Here is a 14,916-nt window from a genome sequence, read left to right as displayed (position 1 = left end):
ATGGAGCGATGCCTCCCAATCACGGTTGAAAATGGCAACACGGAGCGAGGATTCCAGATTTACTGTTTTTTTGCTCTCCGTTCTTGACCTCTAAGCAGAGTTCAAGCTACCCCCTTGCACTCGAAGGACACGTGACCTGGGTTTGAATCCCACCTCTTGCTGTAGTACTCTTAAGAAGAATATTTACCCTGGTTTGATACTGTAAAAATTTCCCAACTGAATAAATAGCAGAATGATTTTATGTATCTTTGGAGAAGAGCACCAGCTAAATTAATGAAAATACACAATGAATAAAAAGTGTGCAGTACATACTTAAAATATATGAGTATATATACTAACAAGGGGGTGTGATGGCACAGTGGGTTGGACCACAGTCCTGTTCTCTGGTGGGTCTGGGGTTCAAGTCCCGCTTGGGGTGCCTTGCGGCGGACTGGCGTCCCGGCGTCCCGTCCTGGGTGTGTCCCCTTCCCCCTCTGGTCTTACGCCCTGTGTTACTGGGTAGGCTCCAGTTCCCCGCAACCCCATATGGGACAAGTGGTTCTGAAAATGTGTGTGTACTAACAAGTGAGGGGAATATGTGGTTCTGTTTTAGTGCCATGGCATGATTTGCAGCATTACTCAAATACTTTAAGCTGAGATAACCTGTATAGCTACAATGTTCTCCAGTGTGTTCTTCAGAACATGGGGGAGGCTTCACGGAACTTGAGTTTCTGCGTTCAAGTCTCTGCTATGAAGTTTCAGAAAAACATCTCACATATTTCATGTGGTATTTGGATAGTGGATGATTTCCATCAGCTGCTTTGCTGGTTTTGCATTAAGTGCACTTAAGGATTTCCTTGTGCATCTTAATCAAAGCCAACATAGCAAAATGTCTCACACTGTACATTTTTCAAATCTTTAATTATGTTTAAATATTGAATTTTTTGTCCACATTTTCACTTATCAGCTCTCAACAACAGCTTGTGCAGGGCAGGGCTGTAATGGTCCAGAGCCTATAGAGCTTGAAACAGAATACATAATGGACTGCACAGAAGCCTACCAGAGGCATTTTTTTTTTTTATCCAAAATTTACAAATGATAAAACAAAATATTACAGTTGCAATATCCAAATTTAGTTTTGATCAATACAACATCCAAATTTATTAGAATGTATTTATTTGCATTCATCTTCTGTATCACACAGGACTGCAACTGCTTTAATGGGGGTTATCAAGCATCTTAGTACACACACACACACACACACACACACACACACACACACACACACACACACACACACACACAGTCTTATATTTTACTAAAGAGAGTTGGAGGAAAATCCCAAGGACTATCATTTGCAACATTTATTCTGCAATATTTCAGGTATATTAGTCAGCTTCATTCTAACATCTTTGGCGAAGCACACAAGAGTGGTTATCTGAACTAATAATATTACAAATAAAAAGACTTTGGTGTAACAAATAGCCTTGCAAATCCAAATACAGTGTAACATTATTGTCAAACAGTATAAACGATTTTGTTCTGCATCCATTTCCACTGTCATTGCAGTCTGTGTGAAATCACTTTCATACAATTCCAGACTTTTACTATTTGTTTCTGAGAAAACATAACATTAGTTTAAAACAGAATCCTTCATGATGCCACAGTACTGAGTAACTCTGACTGAGATATTAAGAGCCATGGTAAATCTGAACAGCTGTATACTCACTGGACAGGTACCATAGTAAATTTAGTATAAACTCAGTAGGTTATACCCTGTGCATAGTAACTAAATGGATTCTCACTCAATCTGTTTGTTATTTTGCAAAATGACTAGGGTGCTGCCAGAAAAGCATTCAGCAGATCTTGGTCAAAAGTAATGTGAAATAATGAGGTAATTTTTTTTTTTTTTGCAAGGGCCTGCATAGGACAGTCAAAAGTCATCTGGGATGGAAGACAAATCTACTGTGGCCTACCTCATACTGATATAAGAAATCAGAATTAATACAAAACATGGTCTGTTAAGATATGTATATTTAATTTTGTGTAAGAAATACTACTGAAGCCCTGTGACAAAAGTGCTCAAACAGCTACATGTGATCATGTCCAACCATTGAAAAGCCATCCTCCATTTGTGCCAAATGCCACATCAAAGCATCCAACAAAAGAGTTGTAGGCCTTCAACACCTGATCCTGATTCTGCTCCTTTGTGTTCAGGAGTACGTGTATGCAGAGACACTTCTCTCTGAAAAAGGGATTCTACTTCCATGCATACTTGTGCTTGAAGTCCATTGATTGAACTCCTTTCACTGGAAGCCTTGGTTGTGGGACATGGACCCCAAAGACGACTGAGCAGAACTGGTGTCCTTTGGGATTGTCTCCCATCTACAGGGTTTGCATCTCCAACAACATCTCCAGTGTGAGAGGAAGAGGTCAGAAAGGCAGCAGTGCAGGGTTCAAGTCTTAATTGTCCATCACAGTGCGGGTCTATCTGAACTGGGAGTAGGGGACGGGTGCTGCTCAGATGAGGCGCTCCTCCTTGGGCAGCTTAAGTGCATCGGGGGCCTGCACGCCACGTGCCCCAGTCTGCTCCTCGGCACTGGGCCGGTATGTCCCTTCTGTCTGCCGCTTCTTCCGGATTACGCAGAAGAACAGCAGCAGCACTACAGCAGCAATGGCCAGAAGGCCCAGAATAACAGTGGGGGCCACAATGGCTGCTATGTTAGGCCCCTGAAAGCAACAAATCACAGATTTTTAGCAAAGAAGGAAACAAAGACTAAATTGTTGAATTTCTCAAAGGAGTCCTGAGCATACTTTCTTACACATGAATAATGGCAGTCAATAATGGAAGTTGATGGAATAAATAATTCCAATTATTTTAGAGAGCTCTTTCCACTAGTGACACAGAGCACAGAACAATGTTACTGAGAACAATCCAAGGTTGCAAGGTGTGATAAGTTATAGTTTTAATGCATTATAGAATGAAACAACAGCTGAGGAATGGAAAACAAAAGAAAGACTTTCAACTGCAAGAAAAGGGAATAAAATAAAGGTCCAGGAGTCCCTGAACCAGTGTATGCCCAGCACTCCTCATTCTGCTGTGGTGACAGTTGACCTGTGTGGATACGGCTAATATAAATAAAGACCTATATATCTGTCCAGAGTGAGCGACAGTGGAATGAAAGTCCTCCACTCACCGTAGGGTTCGTGACACTGGTGGTGTCTGTTCTTTCTGTGGAGTTTTGCCCTGAACAGAAACAAAAGAGCACTCTGGAATAGGACATTTTCAGACCCACATTATTATTTTTATCATCATCATTTTTCAAAACCAGCAGTTTTCTATAAACACACACAAACATTGTATGAAACCGCTTGTCACATCTGGAGTTGCAGGGAGCCGGAGCCTAACCCAGGAACACAGGGTGTAAGGCTGGAGGGAGAGGGGACACACCCAGGATGGGACGCCAGTCCGTCGCAAGGCACCCCAAGCGGGACTCGAACCCCTGACCCACTGGAGAGCAGGCCCCGGTGAAACCCACTACGCCCTTGCGCCCCCTGTTTTCTACAAAGTACCAGATAATTTCACACAATTACATGGTTAAGCATCTTGCTCAATGGTACAAGGTGGACTCGCACAGGACCTGATTTCAAGCCTACCACTTTAACCATCATACGGTTTTCCCCCCCATTTCCACAGATTACAGACCGACTTCACACATCAGGACCCGACTGTCTCATCACCCTGAATTAAAACGACACAGGATATCACCTAGATCTCCATTGTTTGCAATCAGGCTGCTGTTTGTCATCCATCTTTGGTGGCACATCAGTGCCCTGATCCTCGGAACACGCCCCAGCATGCCCCGGGAGGAATGCAGATAGACTACCTTAAAAGGTACTTTGGAGGTATGACTACTGTAGGTCCAGGCAAACAGGTCAATAGAAAACATCAACCCTGCAATAAGCTGCCACTTCACTATAAATAAAGCATCAGTTCACTTGTTCAAATTCATCCCTTGAATGTTACACTAAAATGACCATTTGCATAAGGAACTAGGTCACCGGATCTTCTTTCTTTCCCTTTAAAAAAAAAAAAAAAAAAATTTCCACAGATACAAACCTTTAAGTTAGTGAAATACCCTTACTCTGGAATAAAGATACAATTTTGTACTGACTAATCATCAGGCTAGGTGTTAAAGTGGTGAGAAAAGAGCTGCTATAATAACCCGTAATTCAGAGTGACGTCATCTTTATCAAACTATACCAAAAAAATTGAACGTAGATGACGCTGAAGTTCTGCCTCTCAGTCAGGCTAGACTGACTGTTCCTCCCATTCACAATAGAAAAAGTGTTATTACAACACATGAACTTCCCCTCCAAAGGCTAATAAACCCAGCAGGTTAAAGAAAGCACAGTAACCAGAAATAACTTATACATCAATCCACATATATGAATCACTCATCTCATCCTGAGTTAAAACTGATTTCAACATACAAGGCATTTTATAAGGAATAAATGCTGAACATTCCCCAGTGAGGTAAAGCCAGAGCAGCCTCTGAGCATTTCAAAGCAAAGCCCTGAAGAATTTTGTTAATCATTCCACTAAACAAACAGCCATGTGCTTAGAAGGACAAAAGTGCAACTCAACAAAAATTTAAGAAAAGTGAACAGCTTATCGCCGATTTTTAGAGGAGAAGCAGCAAATTCCTTGAAATAGGGCTACTTCATGGACAGCGTCATTGGTTGATATGTTATACATCAGTCACCTGGAACTCATAAACCAATATAACAAACAACTGGTTATGGGTTACATAATGAAACAGCCATGCAAAAAAGTGTGACCACAGAATTCCCCGAACTCCCACCCCCCACCCAAGGGGCCAAGAGGTTCCCTCGACGAGAGCAGGTGGAGACAGGTGGAGCCTGCCTTACCCTGGACCATGACAATCCACAGGAGAAGCAACTGGCCCAGGACCACAAAACAAGGCTCCATCATCTTCTTGGATTGCGAGCTCATCAGATCCTGTTTCAGGCTTTGGCGTCCTCACAGGAGAAGGGAGACCTCCATGAGCCTTAAGTGAAAGCCATTTGACAAGGAGTGGTCATCTAGTGGATCACCAGGGGGAAAAAAAAGACAGTGTTCATTCATGAAGCAATGAATATAAAAACCAACATGAACAGATTCTTATACAATTATAACCTTTATTAGCACCTTCAGTGCTGCTTAACATATAAAATTGTAACAGACTTCATGCATGTTGATCCTAAGGGAGAGAGAAAGTATAAGGCACCCAAGACAAACTATCCAATTCATAGTGAAATGTATGCACAAGCGTCTTGTAACATAAGTTAACGTGAACCTGTAAGCAAACAACGTATTCAAGTTGCACGGCGATGCAAGCAAATTGATTCACCTCAAAAATGTCCTCTTAAAAATAATTAAAGAGGATAAAAAGTCAGAAACTGTACAGAAAGGCCCAAAACATGTGCATGGTCTATGGGGGTTCTGAGACACATGGAGACCCCTTCTGGACTTTCAAAACCTTCCTATTTCACCAGCTTCAGAACCAGTACGAGGGCCACTTAAATTTGTTAACCGTAGATTCTAAACAATATTTCACAATATTAGGATAAGAAGTATTAAGAGGTAATAAAAATTTGGGGAATTATATATTTGGGCTGTTGAGACATCACAAAAACTCCATTAACAGCCTGTTTTACTGTTGAATACATGATATGAGGGTAAATGTTTTTCAATATGTATTCTACAATTAGTGGAATGTATGAGGCATGCCGCACCTGCCTCAGGTGAAGCACGGAGGTGGGCGTATAGAGAGAAAGCACATCAGAAAAAGAGAAATGGACACACATTTTTTTCAGTAAAAAATGGTCATGGACATGTCACTATACAACCATTTAAAGAAAGGTGTAACTTTCATATCATATTCCTTGGAAAATTACCCCAGGAATTCTCACAGTTTCACTGAGCAAGTGAGTAGAAACTGGCCACAGTGTGATCTGATATAATAATACCAACACCCCGACAAGGACAGGACCGAAACCTGTCCTGTGTGCTGGATAAAATCTCAGAAATAAAACAGGGATTTAATAAACACGCGCCGACGTACCTGTCCACAGGTTTCTCTTTGACCGGCGTCGCTAGAACAAACCCGACAAAGTCCTTCCGACAACAGGTAGGTGGTTTCTGCCGCACCTGAACTGCAGGTCGAAGCCCGGACTCGAACCCGCCCCCGATCGGCGTGTTTATCATCGACTCCCCACGTTTGAGTCCGCAAACAAGCAAACGACTCAACTTTCGAGGGTCGTTTCAGATGGATTTCGGAGGAAAATAGATTTAATGCAGGCTGTCCCGATGTATCTGTTGCCGTACCTGTCAATGGGTAAAGGCGCTTTTTCTGCCCAACCTTCCTCCCTCCTTCCTCCTCCCACCTCCCACCTCCCACCTCCCACGCGGAGGTCACGTGGCTCCTGCTCTCACGTTACAGCACCTGAGCGGAGCCCAACCTGCGGCACTGCGCAGACAGAAGCACCTTTGTCACATCTGACCTCCTGGTCAAATGAAGCACGCCAAGAGTCATTTACACGATTATTTTGTGGTTTTGGGCATGAAAATCTTAAGGAAGTGGGCAGTAGGTTTTTTTTTACGTGGAAGTTATTGTAAAGTGGTTTCCTATACACACTAGGGCATTTCCTGCTTTGTTGTTTTTTGCACATTTATCATGTAATTTGCATGTAAACACAATAATGAACAATGTGATCAAGTGAACAATCACTTCAAAGAAAAATGACAAGCTCCGGAAGATAAGTTCCATTAATTCAGTTTAAAAATAAAAGGTGCCACTTGTCATTTTGATTTTCTTTATTTGCATGAACTGAATATGTATTCATTTTACTCTGACTCACTTTCATTTACCTTGTTCATATTGCAGCTGATTAAATGTAAGCAATGTATGATGCCATCTGTGATAAATGTGCTTCAGTGACTTCCATGAAGAGGAGGATTTCTTTGATGGTGGGTGCGGATGTGAGATAGCTATGTCCTTTCGCTGTTGCAGCCCTCTTGCACACATGCACATCGGCTGGAAAGTAACATGAAAACATGCAGGTCCAACCAGTGCAAGCACACGCAAATTTGCCCAGCTTCCTCTATTTTGATCTTAGCACTGTTACACGAAAAAAATAAAAATATGGCTTTTTAATAGAGATACTCATTGTGCAAACAGGATATGACTCGTTCTGTCACTGGAGCTACACAAACACAATTATGTTCTCTCAAAGTCATCCTCAAATAAATTAGCAGTGCCCTTGGCTTCAACTACGTCCGAACCACTCGCCCCATACGGGACACGGGGAACCGGAGCCTAACCCGGCACACAGGGCGTAAGGCCGGAGGGGGAGGGGACACACCCAGGACAGGATGCCAGTCCGTCGCAAGGCACCCCAAGCGGGACTCAAACCCCAAATCCACCGAAGAGCAGGACCAGGACCAGGACCAACCCACTGTGCCACTGCACCCCCCTTCAACTACATTTCATTGAAATGTTTTTACTTACCAACATACTAATGATTTATTTGGTTAGTAATTATCCTTATCAAAATTTGGCTCCGACTTGTAGATCAGCACAACAAAGACTGTGACAAATGCAAAGAATATGCATTGTTGTGCATCCATGCTGTGTGACACAGTTAACACATTATATGAGAGCATACATGGAGTTAAATAAGAAAGAGGAGTATGTGTAAAATTAGGACTGCTGGAGGGTAAAAGGTTCACCCCAGACATGAACTTCACCATGGAGACTGGGGTGCCTGGAGTTTAGTGGAGCAGTCCAGTGGACCTTGTTACAGCCCTCTTGAAGTATGGAGATCAGTCTGTTCTCATAACTCTCAAACTATAGGCACACACACTTAGTGCTCAGACAAACACATCCTCATAAGTGTGGTTAGACACACCCACTAATACACACCTTACTGATCCACATTCAGAATGGTCACACACAGACATTAGAGGCACACACAGGTGACATGCTTCAACCAAGGCAGTAAGTGTGTCTCTACCCCGGTTAAATTCTGCTCTGAAATGCTAATGAAAGCAGGAAGCCCAGCCAGACAGAAACAGAGTCCCCTTTGGCTCCCATCCCAGTCATCAGTAAGCCACTCATCCCTGCGTTCACAGCAGAAAGAATGTCCAGCTCTTCTTTGCAGGGCCACTGTTTGTATGCGCGCGCATGCGCGCGCGTGTGTGTGTGTGTGTGTGTGTGTGTGTGTGTAAGAGCTGCATGCTGGGAGATTCTGCTTTTCTTGCAGAGGGATAACAAGTTGTTCCAAACTGCTGACTTGCTGTTAGCTCAGTGCTCACAGGCTCTTTGTCATTTTTCCTCTCTGCCCTCATATACCCACAGTCCTTGCATGTTTGTATAAACACTGTTTTTACATGTTCCTACAATTCTTACGCATATATGCATCTATTCTCTTTATTTGTTTAACCTTACTACTACTGTATGATTGAAATGGGTTGAAATTCCTTGCCTTCAAGAAAGATTGCCCAAAATCTTCAGGAGCTGTAATAAGGAGAAGGTTTTCAAAAATGTTGTGGCATCACTTCTGCCATCAAGTACATAAGCAACAGCTCTTAAAACTGTTACTGCTACCCCAAAAGGTGCTGAATAATTAACTCAGGACTATTACCATACTATTCATTAGCAGTTGCGTTTATGCAGTTTTTAAGTAACTATTTCATGTGCAGTAGGGGTTGTTAGCTTGAGTTCTATAGACCGATTAAGGATTCTGTGGATGGGCTTCCGTCAGTTGGGCTGTGAAGAACAGGTTTGCTCTCTTAACGCTAGAGAAATAAATAAAATGAAATAAGAGCATCACTATGTTATTACTATAGGCCTATATGACATACTTTTGTTAAAATAATCAAGTTTCAGTACAATATTTTCTCTGAATTTATTCATGGGGTATTTTCCAGTTTCATCATATTCTTGGGAGGCTGTGTTTGTGGCCTAGAAAATGGCAAGAACCTCTGCTTTTGAGATAAGTATTTTTGGACATATTTGTATGTATATTTGTAGTTGGACATGGTTATATTTTAGTCACCCAAGACAACAGCATTACAGGCATTCTAATTAATATCATTTAAACATGACGTAACGTAATTTATTTTTCTACATTAAAAAAACCTAAATAGCTCGTTTCGTCGGCGTTGTTTCACTGGAAGCCCACTGTCTCCCCCTTGTGTGACATTTATTGTTTGCTTCCGGTAAGAAATCCGTGAAAGGAATCATCCACCTACATTTAAACTACACATCTTTCCGTTATTGGATTAATTTATCTGTATTATCTTGTGTTTTATAGAGGAACAAAATCGTGCCTTATTGGGTGAAAGCTGATGTGAAAAACAGACCTTTTTCGATCAGTTTCACCCTTTCTACAAACCTCGGGGGGGGGGTCTAAACTCGCTGATTCGGGATCAGTTATCGTCTCCCTTTCAGGACGCGCTGCAAACCCCATAGACCAATCAGATAAAGCCATTAGAGTGACCGCTTTACAACGTAAGCCAATCAGAAGGGTTGTAAACTGGGACTATGGAACATTCCTGGCCAATGAGTGCTATGATCGCTCAGTTCTCCGAAATCACTCACGTCCGGTTGAGGTTTTTCTGAACGCACTGGCGGGAGATAGAATACCTCTTCCGCGTTTTGTAAAATATTAACATTTACAGCTTTCTGGAGCATACAGTACACATTTACAGATTGTTAACTAAGTTTTGAACTTTTTAGGGGTGAAGCACCAGAGAACTAGCTTGCGGAAGCAGAATGGGTGACTACAGCCGAGACTCCCTTTAATAAACACTGACAGGACCCTGTATCCTCTGGCCAAGGCTGTCGTCGACTCGACGAGAGGGGGACTGAGCGAGATCGCCAGGGAGACCGCACGCGGACAGTAGCTCGCGCAGCGTTCTCGACGTTCCGTCGGTCGTGAGCTGCCAGGAACCCTCCCTCCATCCATCCATCCATTCCATCCATCCTCGAGACGCGTGCTCGCGGTGCCCTCGCAGCAGCCACCATGGCGAAGGTTCAGGTGCTCAACGTGGCCGTCCTGGACAATCCGAGTCCCTTCGGAAACCCGTTTCAGTTTGAGATCACCTTCGAGTGCATGGAGGACCTCCCAGAAGGTGAGGGAACATCAGGTTCTGCTTCGAAGACATTTTTTTTTTTTTAAATTTAATTGTTAAACGGTTTGTCGTTTAAGATAGGAAGGGTGTTTGAAATGGCGGGGCGGGAGGCCACATCCTCATAACGATCTATTAGGATATTATTGACAATTGAATTGTAGCAGTTCGGTTATTTTTTTATCCACTTAATAAACAAGTTCCCTTGAGAAACAATGTCTAAGTTATTCAAACTTGTATTATATAAACTTCACATATAGTTCGAGTCTAATTGTGTTTTATTTAACTCTTTGTATCTTGTTAGCCTGACATTTTGCGGTTCAAAAATTATGATCATCGCCGGGCATGGTGACTTGATCTTCACAAGAGGACCAAAAAGAAACTACAAGAAAGCATTTGAACCAGATGCAGAAGCAAATTACACAACTTTAAAGTTTTAAAGAGTAAAGATTTTCTTTTCCTTTCAATTTTTGCTTTGTCCTCGTTTTAGTGTAAAGTCTTTGAAATTTGGCGCCGGCGGGGACTGGAAGCAAAGGAGCGAAAATATTTCTTGTCCACGCCCCTATACTGTGATTGGTTCGTTGTTTAACAAGTGGGCGGCTCTAGCATGCGTTCTGATGCAGTCAGTGGGTGTGTCAGCTGTCACTCTTGCAGATGCTCCTGTCAGTGAAAGGAAGCAGCAAAGACATTCAGTATGGCTTCGTGTCATGTATAAGCGGATGGATTCTAAGAACCTGATACATCGAACTGGATTTTCTCCTCTCAGGATATATTAGTAGAATGTTTGTTTGCAGATTTAGGTAGAAATTCCCCCAGTTTAGAACCGTCTCTTAATCCACATTGAAACCATTAATCGAATTTCAGTAACCACTTTTCCTGATCTGGTTCGTGGTAAACTGGAGCATACCCCTGGAGCACTGGATACAATGCCGGGAGTACACCCTGGACAGGATTCCAGTCCATTGCAGGGTTGCCACACATATACTCATCCATTCATACACTACTGGCAATTTAGAGTCACCAGTTCACTTGTACTGCATGTCTTTGGGAGGAAACCAGAAGAAACTCTCACAGACAGTGAGAACATGCAAACTCCTGATAGACTGGGTGGGAACTTAATTTACATTTTCTCACACCACCCAGGTACTGTTAGGTGACAGTGCTACTTGCTGCACCACTGTGCCACCCAGATTAGAACCTTATCTGTAAAATTTTTATAACCCAGAATGTGATCCAGCAATTTTTTTTCACCTTTTCCCTTGTTCATTACTGTCCCAGAGCTGTAGTACTTCTGCAGTAGCTTTGTAGTTCTACTTCTCCCAGTGTCCATTATTTAGTGCCCACTCTATGTGGAAGGAGGCATTGCATGTCATTAAAGTAATTGGTTTGTCTCTTAGATTTGGAGTGGAAGATCATCTATGTGGGGTCCGCAGAGAGCGAAGAATATGATCAGATCCTGGACTCAGTTCTGGTGGGCCCGGTTCCTGCTGGGAGACACATGTTTGTATTTCAGGTGAGTTTGTACTTTTTTTCCTGTTATTCACAGTTTTTTTTTTGTGCATTTTTTTATTATATTGAGTACCATATTGAGGCAATTGTGTGAAGGTGTTATAAATCTGTCGTGCTTCTCAGTGCAAGTGTAAACTTGTTGGAGGAGGAGCGTAATTAGCTAATTGGTTTGTTTGTCTTGTATCACACAGCTGAGGTTTCTCTGTTCTCTCTACTCCACACCCTTTTCTTCCTCTCCCTTTTTGCCTATGGCAGGCGGATGCGCCAAACACAGGTCTGATCCCAGAAAGTGATGCTGTGGGCGTCACTGTTGTGCTGATCACATGCACTTACCGTGGGCAGGAGTTCATCCGCATTGGGTACTATGTCAATAATGAGTACACAGACCCGGAGCTACGTGAAAACCCACCTCTTAAACCTGACTATTCGCAGGTAAGTGCTTCTGTTGTATTGCATGCCTCTTGCACTGGTAATTACTCCTCTTTTCTTTTAGGAAAGCCCACGTATATCTGTGGACATACCTGACCCTCATCTGGAAAATCAGAGGGAAACTGAACAGTACATGCATATCATGTATGATAGTACATTGTTAGATATATTGGAACTTATAACAAGTATAACAAATAATGTTTAAATTGCAGATAATTTAAAATTGAATGTAAAAAATTCTCATCTTTAATACAGCTCTATTGTTATTTAAAATAATTCCATGAACATATGGTTACAACCCAAAACATCTCACTGGTTTAAAGTACTTGTTATTTCTACTCTTTGATGATGATCTCTAACCTCTGTCTGTGTTGCGTCCTACTCAGCTCCAGAGGAACATCTTAGCATCAAACCCACGTGTGACACGTTTCCATATCAACTGGGAGGGCTGTGCTGAGAGGATGGAAGACTCTGAGAATGTAGACCCTGCCCCCAATGCCATGCTGCCCCCATCCTGCCCTGCTGGAAAGGCCCCATCACTTGGTTTAATGCCTGACAACTCCATGGACTGCTTATAAGTGAAGATCTTGAGCACTTTCCATCTGTAAACATACACATACTCTTTCAAGAAAGCATACATTATCTACACACACAACTACCTGATGAATCCAGGCACTTGAAGGTTAAGAAATGGTAGTGCTCAGACTTTCAATGAGAAATACACATGCACTTGCATACATGTTCAATGCACTTGAAGTGCTCTAACTGAAGGTTCAGTGGAAGGTGTCCCTCTGTCTCATGTCAGTAGGGACATGTGACCTGACCCACACATCTTTTGGGTATTATCTTCCATCTTCCTAGGAGGACATCTCTCAGGGCTTTACTGACTGGGAGGTTAATCCCTTGGCTTGAAACTGAAGTATTTTTTTTCTCAGTACACTAGCTGTATTTTTCTTCCTTCATACAAAATAGTGTTTTGTTTAAAAAAAAAAAAAAAAAAGGAAAGTTTATTTTTCTTTTTTTGAGGGGGGGAATAAAACCATGAATTTAGGAAGATAATGTCCAGGAAACTTTCATGTCTTGGGTGTGCTTTTGTGATCCTGCCACAGAGGTACTAGTATGGGGATGGTGATTTTTGTGTGGCCATTCATCCTCACAAACCTGATGAGCAGATGAAATGACAATTGTCCTAAGTTGTCTGGAAGTGCAAAAGTCATGAAAACAGACTGGCATTGTGGGAAAGATATGTGGACATGTCAGGGAAAATGGGCCTATTCATCCACCAAGGTTTGAAAGTCTGGGGCATGCTACCCTCTTTCAGAGCTTCTGGTCCTTATCCATTTCTGTTTGGAGTACTGTAGGAGTAACAATTGGCATATTCATTCTTTTTATTGGTGGTTGGTGGAGACTTGAAGGTCAGGAGGTTTAGATATACTGGATGTTAGTGTACATATATTTTTCTTTTTGTGTGACTTGTCTTAAATAAACTTATTTCTTTTGTAACTTGATGTTGGTAAATGCTTTGTGCATTTCACATTATGGTAAATGTTTCCCTTTATTCGTGCGAATGGATTTTTATCCAGGGCCTCATTGTGGAGGGAAACGGTGGGGCCTTTTCTGTTTCATTCATAAAAACAAGTAGCAGTACTACTGCAAGTAGCTCACTTCTCTTAACTGCCAGCAATTTGACTGTAATCGGGCCAACTCATCGAATGTTGCTAGGTGACAGGGTCTGCTTCCACGTGCGGAGCAGGACTGTAGTGCAGTGCTGCACCTTTTGCACTCTTAGTCATTACAGGCTGATTTTTTTTTTCTCTATTTCCCCCATTTCATCTCGAGATGTTAATGGATAGATTCCTTGTGGCTGTAATTTGGCTGGTTTAGGCATGAGTTCTAGTCACTTGCAATGCTTCAGATAGCTACAGTAAAATTGTTCCACTAAAAGTAAAACAGAACTCTTCTTCACTCAAAACAAGTAATAAAAAATGGCTGGATAAGGGATCAGACAGAAGTGTTTATTTTATGTCTCGCAAATAGGTTTGTAGCATAGGAAAATATTGGGCAATTAGTCATATGACGATTGTGCTTTTGATAAACTAGTCATCTAGTCTTTTATTCTAAATGATGGGTGGGTGTCTACATGTTTCTGGAGGTACCAAAGTGATCCCCTGAGAAATATTAGTGCTTGTCCAGAGTAGCTCCAGCACTGAAAATTATGTCAGCTGAATGTATTATATGGGCTCACAGTACAGGTTTGAAATGTTAATAGCAGGGTAGTGAAATATCCTTTATCTTCCACCATATAAATCATAGTGAGATTATGCACCTTAAAACTTGATCCAAATGCACAAAACTTAAGGTCCTGCTGTAGGTAAATTTGCCAAACAAATTAAAAGTACCAGTGGTAAGTAACAGGGGTACACAGGATATTGCTAAATACCCCAGCAGTCTTGCAGCAATTTTAAATTTTTTAGCATTTGTATTGTGGATGCAGAAGTATGTCACAAATAGCTGTTTTAACGAATTTACGATAAATTATACGCACCAGGAGTAGCGCAGAAATACATAAATACTTCATGATTCTTGGCGTGTTAGTTTTGCTTTATTAGAAAAACTGAGCAGTTATTTGCGAAAAAGTATTTATTACTTTTCCACCCTGAAGCAGCCCTAGGCTTTCTTGTTTTTCACTGTTCACTGCTCCTTGAGGTTGATTAAGAAATTTTGCATTATTTTTTGTAGTTTTAGTTCAGTGCAGTGAGTTAAATTTATTTGTGCATAACGCTTTTGACAACAGGTTGCCT

General features: G+C 41.9%; 2 protein-coding genes across 2 annotated transcripts; one reads left to right on the top strand and one right to left on the bottom strand.

Annotated features, from left to right (window-relative positions):
• Window positions 1–583: 583 nt before the first annotated feature.
• Window positions 584–6,428, bottom strand: crb3a (crumbs homolog 3a). The gene is made up of 4 exons (XM_018754638.2): window positions 6,108–6,428; window positions 4,912–5,085; window positions 3,177–3,226; window positions 584–2,709 (listed from the first exon to the last, which is right to left on the bottom strand). The coding sequence occupies exons 2-4, from the start codon at window positions 4,994–4,996 to the stop codon at window positions 2,500–2,502; spliced, it is 345 nt and encodes a 114-aa protein (XP_018610154.1). The 5' UTR covers window positions 4,997–5,085; window positions 6,108–6,428; the 3' UTR covers window positions 584–2,499.
• A 3,211-nt stretch (window positions 6,429–9,639) lies between these two features.
• Window positions 9,640–13,075, top strand: LOC108935776 (histone chaperone asf1b-B). Its single transcript, XM_018754637.2, has 4 exons — window positions 9,640–10,180; window positions 11,575–11,690; window positions 11,942–12,118; window positions 12,502–13,075. The coding sequence occupies exons 1-4, from the start codon at window positions 10,072–10,074 to the stop codon at window positions 12,691–12,693; spliced, it is 594 nt and encodes a 197-aa protein (XP_018610153.1). The 5' UTR covers window positions 9,640–10,071; the 3' UTR covers window positions 12,694–13,075.
• The last annotated feature ends 1,841 nt before the right edge of the window (window positions 13,076–14,916 follow it).

The sequence above is a fragment of the Scleropages formosus genome, chromosome 8, assembly GCF_900964775.1.
Source record: "Scleropages formosus chromosome 8, fSclFor1.1, whole genome shotgun sequence".
Lineage (NCBI taxonomy): Eukaryota > Metazoa > Chordata > Actinopteri > Osteoglossiformes > Osteoglossidae > Scleropages > Scleropages formosus.
Note: the sequence above shows the minus strand (reverse complement) of the source record. Positions and strands in the feature narration are given on the sequence as shown.

Bases quoted from the DNA above. Each gene is read 5' to 3' on its own strand.
- LOC108935776 (XM_018754637.2), top strand. From the start codon at position 10,072: ATGGCGAAGGTTCAGGTGCTCAACGTGGCCGTCCTGGACAATCCGAGT. The intron at 10,181-11,574 runs GTGAGGGAACAT...TTTGTCTCTTAG, and splicing joins CATGGAGGACCTCCCAGAAG to ATTTGGAGTGGAAGATCATC. The intron at 12,119-12,501 runs GTAAGTGCTTCT...CGTCCTACTCAG, and splicing joins TTAAACCTGACTATTCGCAG to CTCCAGAGGAACATCTTAGC.
- crb3a (XM_018754638.2), bottom strand. From the start codon at position 4,996: ATGAGCTCGCAATCCAAGAAGATGATGGAGCCTTGTTTTGTGGTCCTG. The intron at 3,227-4,911 runs GTAAGGCAGGCT...GTTTCTGTTCAG, and splicing joins GTGGATTGTCATGGTCCAGG to GGCAAAACTCCACAGAAAGA. The intron at 2,710-3,176 runs GTGAGTGGAGGA...TGTTGCTTTCAG, and splicing joins CCAGTGTCACGAACCCTACG to GGGCCTAACATAGCAGCCAT.